Below are 13,165 nucleotides of genomic sequence, written 5' to 3' on the forward strand. Positions count from 1 at the left end.
TTCATTTGTTGATTATTTCTTTTCCTGTGAAGAAGGTTTTTAGTTTGATGTAGTCCTACTTGATTATTTTTAATTTCTGTTGTTTGCACTTAATATATCATCTTCAAAAAATCATCGCCAAGACGCATGTCAAGGAGTTTTTTCCATAAGTTTTCTTCCAAGAGTTTCAGGTATTACATTTAAATCTAATTCATTTCAAGTTAATTTTTGTAAATAGCATAAGATAGGGGTCTACTTCCATTCTTTTACATGTTAGTATCAAATTTTACCAGCACCATTTATTAAAGAAACTATCTTTTCTCTATCAAGTATTCTTGGCTCCCTTGTAAAATATTAGTTGACTGTATATGCTTGGGTTTATTCTAGGTTCTTGATGCTGTTTCATTGATCTATTTGTCTATTTTTATGCCAGTACCATACTGTTTTGATTACTATAGCTTGATAGTATAGCTTAGAATCATGAAGTGTTTTTCATTTTTTTATCAACATATATTGCTTTTGTAACTTTCTTAAGAAGAATTTTAGTGTTTTTTTTTTTAATTTTTAATGTTTATTCATTTTTGAGAGACAGAGCATGAGCAGGGGAGGGGCAGTGAGAGAGAGAGAGAGAGAGAGAGAGGGAGACACAGAATCCAAAGCAGGCTCCAGGCTCCAAGCTGTCAGCACAGAGCCTGACGCGGGGCTCGAACCCACAAACTGTGAGATCATGACCCGAGCTGAAGTCGGACACTCAACTGACTGAGCCACCCAGGTGCCCCTGGTTGGTTTTTTTTTTTTTTTTTAACATTTATTCATTTTTGAGAGAGAGAAAGACAGAGCACAAGTCGGGGAGGGGCAGAGAGAGAGGGAGACACAGAATCTGAAGCAGACTCCAGGCTCTGAGCCATCAGCACAGAGTCTGATGTGGGGCTCAAACTCATGAACTGTGAAATCATGACCTGAGCCAAAGTCGGTCACTTAACCAGCTGAGCCATCCAGGTGCCCCTTCAAGAGGAATTTTAAAATAAATATTAACCACTAGGTGTTGAATGCCTAAAAGCCATCACTACCGTAAGGTAAGGCCTGCAGTGGGAGAATTTCAGGCATTTGAATAGTTAAGGGCACAGAACCAATCAGCTCTTCTTCAATGGTGTCTCAACACTTGGCCACCAACTCATGACAAGGAGGCTTTTTCTATTCCTCCCCAATTATAGTACTATGAAAAAAATAGGAACTTTGGAGTCAGTCACACTTGGTTTGGGAGCCCAACTCTGCCATTTACCAACTGTGTGATTTGGGGCACCTTACTTAACCTATCAGAATCAGCTTTCACATTTTCAAAATGGAGAATTTCACCTATTTCATGGATTGGCTATGATTATAGAATGGGGAATGCCAGGTTTTTTTTTTTGTTTTTTGTTTTTGTTTTTTGTTTTTTAAAGCGTCTAATGCAGTGCCTGACACATAATAAGTGTTTCTCCTTGAGGGATTCAGGTATCCATGGAGCACAGAAAACCCATCTGGAGAAAAATGACCAATCTTCTGTCCAGCAAAACATTTTGAGCATTCATGTTTTCAATGCTATTCTAGACTAATGAGACAGAGTATTGTCCTCAGTGTCTCCAAGGAGCTCACAACTTAGTGTTGGGTAGGAGTAGGCTTGCAAAAAAATTTGTTAGATTTCATTTTTGTTGTTAAATCTCATTTTTTATGAAAAATTTTTTCTTATAGTTCAACATTCAAAAGTATAAAAGAATATATAATGAGAAGTCTCCCTCTTATAGCCCTAGTCCACCCCCTAGTTCCATCTCCTATAGGCAGCTAAATTTATGACTTCCTTATGTGTCCTTCCATAAATATTTAATGCATAGATAAATGAATTGCATATCTGTTCTAGTCTCTATTTTTAAGAAACAGATGGTAGGATACCATTATGCCTGTCTGCACCTTGTTCTCTTTGCTTGACAATATGCCTTGGAGACCACTCTGTATCTGTACATGAAAGTTTTCTCATTCTTTTTAATAACTGTATAGTATTTCACTATATGGATGTTCTAGTATTTATAAGAGGAGCTTCCTATGGATGGGCAATCTTGTGCCATTACAAAAATTGCTGCAATGAAATAAGCTTGCATATATGGAAATATCCTGGAATTGAGACAATGAAAATGTTCTGAAACGTGATGGTTGCTTACCTCTGGAAATATACCAAAAACCACTTAACTATATGCTTTAAAGGGTGAATTTTACAGCATTTGAATTATACCTGAATTTTTTTAATGTTTATTTATTTTTGATTTTTTTTTTTACATTTATTTTTGAAAGACAGAGAGAGACAGAGCGTGAGCAGGGGAGGGGCAGAGAGAGAGGGAGACACAGAATCTGAAGCAGGCTCCAGGCCCTGAGCTGTCAGCACAGAGCCTGCCGCGGGGCTCGAACCCATGAACCGTGAGATCATGACCTGAGCCAAAGTCGGAGGCTTAACCAACTGAACCACCCAGGTGCCCCGTGATGTTTATTTATTTTTGAGAGAGAGAGAGAGAGACAGAGAGAGAAAGAGAGAGAGAAAGTGGGGGAGGGGCAGAGAGAAAGGAAGGCACAGGATCCAAGGCAGGCTCCAGGCTCTGAGCTGTCAGCACAGAGCCAACACGGCACTCGAACCCACAAACCGTGATATCATAACCTGAGCCACCCAGGCGCCCCTATATCTGAATTTTTTTAAGATTAAAATAAAAAAACAAAAAACAAAAAACTTTTCTCTAAGGAAAACATGCCAAAGTCAAAATATATTTAAAAATTTAGAAAATTAGAAAGCAATTACTTTGCTTTTTTAAAGAACAGACAGCATAACACTTTTTAAAATAAATACCACACATTTTCAAATTTCTCTTTAATTCGGCACTAGGCCAGGAGGAAGAAAGTAGAAAGAAATTACAAGGCGGAGGAAGAATCAGAGGGGAAGTCGCGGGGGACAGCGACCTCTAGGCAAGCGGAGACTCCCAAAGGCTAGGGAGAAGGAGTTGCAGGACAGAAAGGGTAGGACAGAAATAAAACGCAGGAGCTAGCAGAGAGAGAAGTTTCGGGGAGCCACTGTGACAGCTCTTAGATTCCCGGGGTCAGGAGGGGAGCTAGGAAGTTCTCTGCTGACGGCCAAGAGTAATGGAAAAGTAATTGAAATCTTTACTCCATCTCTTGAAAAAAATGCCATTGTGCTGCCCCATTCACAGCATAACAATGCTGCTTAAAGTCCTCACTCTGCCCTATGCATGGCAGTAGATGTTCAGAAGATTTCTTCCCTGTGCAGCGGCTTGTTTCCCTTGCTCTTTTACCCTCCTCCTGCAACAGTCAATTCTTCTTCACCCACCCTTGGCCCTTGGTCCCTTCTAGCACCTCAGTCACAATGAATATATCCTTCATTCCTGAAAGTTTTCTCCGACTGCTTCCCAATTCCTACCTCCTGCCTCTTCCTGCTTTCTTCCACTATAGTTTGCATTTCTAATATAAATGGAATAGTACAGTAGGTACTCTTTTTTTTTTTTTTTAATTTTACTTATTTATTTTGAGAGACAGAGTGGGAGGGGCAGAGAGAGAGAGAATCCCAAGCAGGCTCCGCACTGTCAATGCAGAGCCTGATGTGGAGCTTGAACTCACCAACCATGAGATCATGACCTGAGCCGAAACGCAGAGTCGGACCTGGGCAGAAACCAAGAGTCATATGCTTAACCAACTGAGCTACCCAGGTGCCCCTAGTATGTACTCCTTTATAGTCTGGCTTCTGTTGCCCATATGCTTTATCATTTATCATTTATCATATGCTTTTGATGGCTGAGTAGGATTCCATTGTGTGTACATACCATTAGACTTCACTTTAAAGATTAGGAATGCAGGACCCAGAGAGGGGATGAAATCTGACCAGTACAAGACCTTAACAAAAATCCAGAACGTGGGGGGAAGGAGGGCCATGTTTCCCTAAAACCCAAATGCAGTTTGCACTATGAAATCATATGGTTGCCATGACCACATAAGTAACCAAATAAAACTGTGCTTGTTCCAATCTCTGTCTCTAGATCTGATCAGGTCCTGGCCACACAGGGAACTGGGGCATCTCAACAGACATTTCTTCTGGGGGGACTTAGAAATTATTTAACTGCTGGACTTTTCTGCACCAAATCCTTGAAGAGTTAGGAGTTGAGGAAAGAAGTGCCCCACATTACTTATAAGTATAAAATGTCTGTTAGTTGTACCAGGTTGGATCAAATCAGACAAAGGCTTTAAAATGTTGTGTAAACTGTAAAGCATAAATCAAAGGCAAAATTATCTTCTCTATCAGAAACCACCTCAAGATTTATTTTGTGCTCGGATTAAAATTTAACATTTAGGATTGCTGATCCAGGAAAAACAAAACATAAAAGGGTCTTCGAGAACCATCCGTGAAACAGTTCAAAGAAGTTATAACATTCTATCACAATCAGCAACTGAACTGTGTGTACCTCTGTAGGAGGAGACGTGAAGTTCTTTGGGTCCATGATAAACCCTCAGAATTAAACTAGCTCTGTGACTCTGACTTCTAACATTACTCCTGCCCATGCCTAAACTGACAGTGAAAGCGTTCTTTCCATCTATGACTACTCAGCTATTTTGTGTCAAGCTTCTATCGTATCCACAATTCTAGGGTGTCCTCAATTTGGCTGCACCCCGGAGACAATAGTCTACAGAATTCTATAAACTCTTAGTACCCTCTGCAGCACCACTCACCAATATTACCTTTAGACCCTTGCTACCCTAAGGGTGGGCTGTAGAGGGGCAGTATTCCTATCACCTTGGAATTTCTTAAAAATGCAAATTCTTGACACTCTTCCCCCATTGGAACCCACATGTTAACAAGATCCCAGTAACCTGGGTCACATTAAATTATGAGAAACTCGTGTCTAGACTAGTGGTTCTTCAGCCTTAGCGCGTATCAGAATCTCCTGGAGGCAGCTGCTGCTGGTGCACCTGGTCCAGGGACTGCAGTCTGAGAACCACTGCTCTGGCTCTCAAGCTAGATGATTATGGAGATTCAGTGGATCCTTTCCCATTTACTGAGTATGACGGGGAATTCCTTCATCTTCCAACTCAGCCCGAGACAAGAATCCAGGAAAGCTAACACTCCTCAGGGACCCAGAACACAGCCTCCTCCCCTGAGTTGTTTCACTCTTGCCTCTTGTTTAAACAGAGCCATGGACGAGAGGTTCTAGGGCCTCTGTGTCAAAGCCAGAGTAAATTTGTGGTGGAGGCTCCATCCGGGAATGTGTTTTCTCCACCTTTAAATTAAACAGACCTGAGGTACTGCACCTAAGAGCTATGGTACTGGAAGGGCCCTACCTGAGAATGGGATAGGACAGGTTGGTGACCCCACACTACACCTTCTGTAGAGTGTTTCATAAAGGCCCTTCAAATCCAGGGCTTTGTCTTGAGTCCTTCTTGGGAATACTCAGAGCTCTTAAGTCCACTTGTGCCCTGCATGGCACAACAGCCATATACCTCGGTACAGAGATGTGCTGTGGATCACACCAAGGCCAAGCATAGCCCCGGGACTCTAACTCAAAATCTGTGCACTGTTGGATCCTGCCGCCTTTGTGTTATAGAAACACACCTAAATGCATAGAAAAGAGACTTCAGACAAGCAAAATTACCTTCAAATAGAAATATTTAATCCAAGAAGGACACAGAAGCCATTCCAAATAGTAGATATGAGTGTCGACTGGTAAGTGGTTGGTCCCCTCTACCCCAATCATCCGTTGGATAGGAGGAGGTAAATTATTTTCACCAAGATTACATCTCACAAATTACGAATTTACATCACAGAGAAGCTTCAAATAGGAATAATAACTGTCGTTGTAGAATGCTTATTATATGTCAGGGTCTGTGCTAAATGTTTACAGGTATTACTTCAATCCTAACTATGAGGTTAAAATCACTGTTATCCTCATTTTACAGATGTGGACACTGAGAAACAGAATTATTACATATGTATCTTGCCTAAGGTTACAAAGGCAGTTTGACATTCAGACCTGTGTTCTCAACCATAGACCAAACGTGGCAGTCATAAAACAACAGCTTGGTGCTGTAGGGAAAGAGTTGGCCATTATTGTGCATAATAGGGATTAAAACAAAAATGCAAAACATTTTTTTTTAAACATTGAACTCTGTTTGCTTGCTTATTTATTTGTTTATTATTTAGCAACATGGGGGTGGGAGACAAAAATCTCACCGAGAAAACTATTTCATAAAACAGATCAGAGTATAGCTCTTTTGGGTGGAGCCAGGCAGAGGTCCTGGACCCCTCCCCATTCTCACAGCCCCTCCCCTACCACACTCTGCTCCCACCTTGTATTCACTAATAGTGAGTGGTTCCACCTTGCTGGTTTCTGGTCTCAATATTTCCAATCCTGAGTCCATTCCCTGCCCTCTTCCTACCTGAGATAACTAAGAAGTTTTTCCCCAGTTCCAATCATGAAAGAGCAGGGCAAAACATGGATGTGTCCTGGAGGGGAATGGTCCTGGGTGTGCACGGCCTTTGAGAGGTGGGTGAAATACTTTAAGGATGATGAATTTTACTGAACATCCAAAATTATAGTTGGTAGTTGAAAGAAATGGTGGGAATTGTTTAAAAAATATTGTAATATAGACTCTAGGAAGAATGTTAAGTCTGAACACCTGGTGTCTACTTATGTAATGTCCAGCCCAACTTGGAATTGTGTGCAGGCATGATCATGCACATTAAGCTTTAATGGATTGGCATTACTCTGATCTAAGGCATTAATGGATTAGGTATATTTGGGAAGAGGGGGCACAGTGCTAACCCAAGCACTAGTTCATGAAGTTCCATACCACCTCCATGACTGAAGACTTCAGCACCCAAGGCTTTGGTGCTCCATACCAAACCACCATTCACAGCACTGTCATGGAGGGACCTCAGGTGGATCTCTTCAGGGACCAGGGCGGCAAGAAACTTGTTCTCTCCATGCCATCCAGAAGGCCTAAAACTGCCATTCTGTCACTGAACTGGCTGGGTCAATCAGGGTCAGCTTTGAGGAGAGGTTGGCATAGTCAGGCTTTTCTACCCGGGCAATGAACTTCTGAAGTGGCAGGAATTCCAAAGGCCATGGTGGTCCCTTTTATGTGGTCCATTCAATCAATGACTGGTTTGACCCACTCAGTGGTCTTGGTGGAGGGCGGTTCTCACCTTTAAAAAAATACTTCAGGGGTGCCTGAGTGGCTCAGTTGTTTAAGTGTCCGACTCTTGATTTCAGCTCAGGTCATGATCTCTTGTTTCATGAATTCAAGCCCCACATTGGGCTCTGTGCTGACAGCGTGGAGCCTGCTTGGGATTCTCTGTCTCTGTCTCTCTCTCAAAAATAAATAAATAAACATTAAAGAAAATACCTTAACACTTTGACCTTTTAATAACTTTTAACGTTCTGGTGGACATCTTTAGTCTTTTCTCCTTTGCGTTTTTTTTTAACATAGCTAAATTCACAATGTATATTTGATTTTGTGCCTTATTTTTCTTTTGCCTACTTATATCATAAGGATTTTCCCACGTTAATTACTTTTCATAAGCAACAAATAATCTTGAATGAGGTAAGTAAATCTATCTGCACCTTGGTTTCTTCATGTGTAGTATAGGCAATTGTATCGTGCTAGCATTCACATTGAAAGCTTTTAAAACACAGATTGCTGGGCACCACCTCCAGAATTTCTGATTCAGTGGGTCTGGAGTAGGGCCTGAGAATTTGCACGTCCAACAAGTTCCCAGGAGATGCTGATGCTGCGGGTCAGGAGACCACACTAGGAGAACCAGTGAAATGAGGAGATTGAGTTGTGGGATTTCCAAGGTCACTGCTGGTTTCAAAATCTAAGTGTTTGCATATTTTTCAAATTTTTTAAAAAAACCCAACCAACTCTTAAAACACATGACTTTTCTAAAGTTTAACAAAACCTCATGAGTTTTTAAATACAAAAGAATATCATCTACCATTTAAAAGTAATTGTTTCCACTTGTAACTCACATGCATTCCATACTTGCTTCTCTTTGAAGTTACCTGGAGTTTTAAAAGGATATCTTTAAAGAACAGTTAGACTTATATCTAATACTTTATTGTTTCTCTTTGCATAGTTCCATATGTATTGAAGAGCTGTGCAGAATTTATAGAGACTCACGGCATTGTGGATGGAATTTATCGGCTTTCGGGAGTCACCTCAAATATACAAAGGCTAAGGTGAGCTAAAAGAAGAGCCCCCAAAGAATTCTCCCATGAGCCTTCCTCTGTCCATACCTCTGTTCGCCAGAATTGGGAGTATTAAAAACCTGAAGCAGTTGAGAGAAGGGTGGCAGGGCAGAAGATCAAGTGTGATGTTTTCAGATGCCTAACTGTTCTTAATCTAATCAGGAAATCCTCTAGTCTGATGTAATTCTTTCCAACAAAAGCTCCTGAGAGTTTTTAATGTTTCTTTGTCTTGCACCAGGTTTAGCCTTCTTAGGTGGATTCAGCTGAACTCAAATGATTTAAAATACAAGTCAGGAAAACACGATTTATTATCATTCACTTGTCTACCCAGAGTTCAGTTAGATCCCAATTACATAGTGTTCAGAACTTGGAGATGATAGGAGTTTTTCTGTTGGCACACATTCAACATTGGATATTTCACTTGGTCAGGAAATCACAAATCTTCATGATTGTGCATTTCTTTCGTTGAGGCTGCCATTTTATTTAATTTTAATTTTTATATAGAGAGAGCACAAGTAGGGGAGAAGGGCAGAGGTAGTGGCAGAGAGAGAGAGAGAGAGAGAGAGAGAGAGACAGAGAATCTTGAGCAGGCTCCACCATTAGTGGAGCTTGATCCCATGACCCTGGGATCATGATCTGAGTGAAAATCAAGAGTCAGACGCTCAACTGACTGAGCCATCCAGGCACCCCGAGGCTGATATTTAAAAGACTATGGATAGGGGCGCCTGGGTGGCGCAGTCAGTTAAGCGTCCGACTTCAGCCAGGTCACGATCTCGCGGTCCGTGAGTTCCAGCCCCGCGTCGGGCTCTGGGCTGATGGCTCGGAGCCTGGAGCCTGTTTCCGATTCTGTGTCTCCCTCTCTCTCTGCCCCTCCCCCGTTCATGCTCTGTTTCTCTCTGTCCCAAAAATAAATAAAAAACGTTGGAAAAAAAAAAAAAAAGACTATGGATAGATGGGTTATTTCCAAATGTATTGCTTTTTCCTAAACAATTCTAGAATTTATCCTAGAGTTTTTTGGAAGAAATTTCTGTCACATTGAATTAAGAGTATAATAACCTTCACACAAAACACATGTGTATGTTTTATATGTATTACATATATCAAATAAAGGGAAAAGATATACAGTATATATACAGAGTGTTTTATCAGGTGGTATTTTTATATATTTATTATATGTTTAGTTATAAATAAATGTAGACTTTTGAAACAATAAAAGCATTCGCGTTACCAGAATAGTCTGTTGAATTTAATAGATTGTAAAGTTAATGTATTTTTGTCTTCTTCCTCTGACTTGGTTTTCTGTCCCTCCCCCTCAAATCGCAATTATAATGAAATTATACCAAAGGAATAAAACATCTTTTTTATTCCTGGAGCACTGGTGACTGTTCAAAACTAATCAGCTTATTGTAACCATAGATTTTAACAGATCTATGTGCTTTTATAATTTCACTAATTTACTGACATTTTTTAGAGTTTCAACAAATACTTTTTAATGTTTCACTCTTAGCTCTGAAATATACCAACTACATGGTAGTTAGTACCGTAGGAGAACATTTGAGCAATGGCCAATTCTTTTTCATTTAAGGACCAACCCTATTAGCCTCGACAGGGAAATTTTGGCTAAATAAATGAATAAGCTCCAAATTATTCTTGTTCTGGCCTCTTAAAGAAACACACACACACACACACACACACACACACACACACTTGTGAATTTATAAGGCCGTTGCATGGTTTTCTTTTCAGAGCCCCACTCAGCTCCTTTCAGGTTTGGCCACCATCAGGGATTTCCCCACCCTTTGTTGAAGGTCCAGAACCAGGTGACAGGAAAATGGGCAGCGAGCTGTTTTGAAATGCTGGTCCCGAGAGTCCTGTTGACTTTGCCACTACTTGGCTGACCAAATGAATACTGTCAAGAAACCTAATTCCTCCTCTATGTTAAAGCTGAAAATTGTCATTTCTTAAACAGATTTTTAACTTGTAAGTGTATACTATTTGAGGCAGTGTATTCACATAAGTTTGGTAAGGAAATGTTTTATAATCAGAAACAAGGCCTGGAATCTGATGATGTTCCCAAACACCTCACTATACATTGCTTATAAGAAGATATTTATGGGGCGCCTGATTGGCTCAGTCAGTTAACTTTCTGACTTTGGCTCAGGCCATGATCTCACGGTTTGTGAGTTCAAGCCCCATGTCAGGCTCTGGTCTGACAGCTCAGAGCCTGGAGCCTGCTTCAGATTCTGTGTCTCCCTCTGTCTGCCCCTTGGCTGCTTGCATTCTGTCCCTCACATTGTCTCAAAAATAAGTAAACATTAAAAAAAAATTTTTTAAAAAAAGAAGATATTTAGAAGCTGGTCTATCCCGTGGGAGTCCCTGTCAGGCAGCTTAGAAGTTTCCATTTAGCAGCAAGAAGATAGTTGCTTAAACCTTGGGTTTGAGTCTCCAGATAAAACAAGTTTGTTGACGTAGGTATATGGAGATGAATGATAACAATCTGACTCACTCTGGTTTTGGTCTCTCCTCCAAGAAAGAAAAGTTCATTTGGAACAAAATTTTGGAAGAATTGAAATCTCAACAGGCTTTTTTGGCGGATTGTTTGCATATTTCCCCACTGTTCATAACTGAAACTGCAGACATAATGCGCTGAGAAATCCATTTGTAAATGGGCATTATGTTTTCCTAATGACAGCAGCTTTTACAGGGAAGATCCAGACCTGACTTGATAAGTCTTCCCATAGCTTCCTTATGCCAGGAAAAGAAGGTCATTTTGAATCGAGGTCAAAATGTAGTCAGATCAGCAGTTTAGGGTCTTTTTACCCCTAAGCAGTCAAGCGGCTGCTTACATAGAACACATGTTCCCGAGGTTGTTATGTCTCTGTCTGTGTTGTTTCAGGCAAGAGTTTGGCTCAGATCAATGTCCAGATCTGACAAGGGAAGTGTACCTCCAGGACATCCACTGTGTGGGCTCACTCTGCAAGCTGTACTTTAGGGAGCTGCCCAACCCCCTTCTGACTTATGAGCTCTATGAGAAATTCACGGTAAGTGTTTGGATTTCCATTATGGTTACTGAGTGGGACACATGGATGGGCCAAGGAGAGTTTCAGCACTAAAATAACAATAATAATACTCACCAGATGGCTGGCACTATCTTAGCCAGGCAATGGAAATAGGATGGTATAGGGAAGAAAGTAAGGTAGTGGGTCTATTGGCTAAATTTTTCCTTTCTTAAATTTTCAGAATCGTGGCTATTTGTTCCAAGAGCTGGATTAAAATTACTTCTATGTTTATTTAGCTAAATGTACCTCATGGTATAGGGGGAAAACTAAGAATGAGAGATGTGAAATGACTGGCCCAGGGTCACACAGCAGGACAGGAACCTGGGACTCCAAATGTACACTCAAGGCTAGTTCATTTTTATCAGGCAACTTCTTCTGTATTTCTTTTGGGGGGTTGGGAATGAGGTGGGCAGGTAGAGAAGGGAGAGAGAACAAACCCAAATCAAGAGAGAGATCAGAAAGCTGGAAAAAGAAAATAATCTGGGAAATGCAGCCAAGAGGAAGTGTAGGCCTGTGAGTTGGATTGGTGAAAGATAGATGGACAGAACACCTAAACAGCAGCTCTATGGTTACCAGATAGGGGCACCTATAGGAAAAGTAGAAAGCATAAATGCTTACAGGATGTTTGTAGAGACAGCATTAAAAATTGGGCTTGAGCATTTGGCTGCAGGGATGGAGGTGCAGAGTAGGTACAGTTGGATTTAACCAAGATTGAGGGTGTATTCAGCTAATAAAGGGGATGAGGAAGATGAGGGTATATACAAGAGAGTGACTGAAATAGTTGACCATGGAATTTTGTCTGGATAAGAAGGGAAGTGAGGCCTTAAGGCAGTGTGTAACAGTGAAAAAAATATTATTGATGGATTATTGAGGTCAACAGACTGTTAGTATGAGGTGGTCAGAGGTGATGCTTGAAATTAAGATTTGTAGGAGTTGCAATTATGGGTAAGGACCAGATCTAGGCTCTAACATGGGCAGCAATCTTTCTCATGGCTCCTGTAATAAACTTCCTTTGAGCATATAAAATGTTCTTCAGTTCAAAATGATATAGGACTAAATGGATGCATTTTAAATGTTGAACTTGGACCATTAAAATGTATTTAAGAGTTTTCAATGATACAGAGAAACACTCATAATGATACCTGGAAAAGAACAGATACATAATTGTATATTAAAATGTGATTAAAGAAAAAGATGTTCAAAGGATTAACAGCCATTTATTTCAATAATGAGATTATAGTTTTCCCTGCCTCTTTAGACTTTAACTTTCAAAATCTCATCCACTAAAAGGACATTAACTTTTTAATGAAAAAAAATGAGGCCAAAACACAAAAAACTTGGGCTTAGTGGTTGACTACTGGGGAAGCCAACATATACCAGCTGATGTGAAGTGTCAGTGGTTTGTGGACCCTAAGAGATCTAAATGGACCTTGAGAACTAAGGCCAAAGCCACTCTGAGTGGCTAAGTCAAAAACAATGGCAGTCTCTGACCATCAAAATCACACAGGAGTCTTTCCCAGGAACCAGGAAGAAAAGTTGTGGGTCTCATGTGAGTCTGCCAGATTATAATACCATCACCATATGTAATTATTTCCTCATTTTAAAAGTAATCATTTTCAGGGGGCACCTGGGTAGCCCAGTTGGTTAAGCGTCCAACTTGTGATTTTGGCTCAGGTCACAATCTCATGATGAGTGAGTTCGAGCCCCGCATCGGGCTCTGTGCTGACAGTGCAGAGCCTGCTGGGTATTCTCTCTCTCTTCCTCTCTCTCTCTGTTTCTCCCCAGCTTGTGTTCTCTAGCTTTAAAAAAATTTAACAAAAATAAAAATAAAAGTAGTCATATTTGCTAAAAGAC

The 13,165-nt window shown here is 40.6% G+C and overlaps 1 protein-coding gene across 2 annotated transcripts in view; it reads left to right on the forward strand.

Moving 5' to 3' along the window:
• The window catches only part of ARHGAP31 (Rho GTPase activating protein 31), a 115,665-nt gene that overhangs the window by 56,641 nt on the left and 45,859 nt on the right, over nucleotides 1-13,165 (forward strand). For both annotated transcript variants that reach the window (XM_007098365.2, XM_042998541.1), the window contains 2 exons: nucleotides 8,141-8,243; nucleotides 11,149-11,293. In XM_007098365.2, the coding sequence (XP_007098427.1) occupies nucleotides 8,141-8,243; nucleotides 11,149-11,293 (248 nt within the window). The remainder of the gene's footprint in view (nucleotides 1-8,140; nucleotides 8,244-11,148; nucleotides 11,294-13,165) is intronic.

This window comes from Panthera tigris, chromosome C2 (genome assembly GCF_018350195.1).
Source record: "Panthera tigris isolate Pti1 chromosome C2, P.tigris_Pti1_mat1.1, whole genome shotgun sequence".
Lineage (NCBI taxonomy): Eukaryota > Metazoa > Chordata > Mammalia > Carnivora > Felidae > Panthera > Panthera tigris.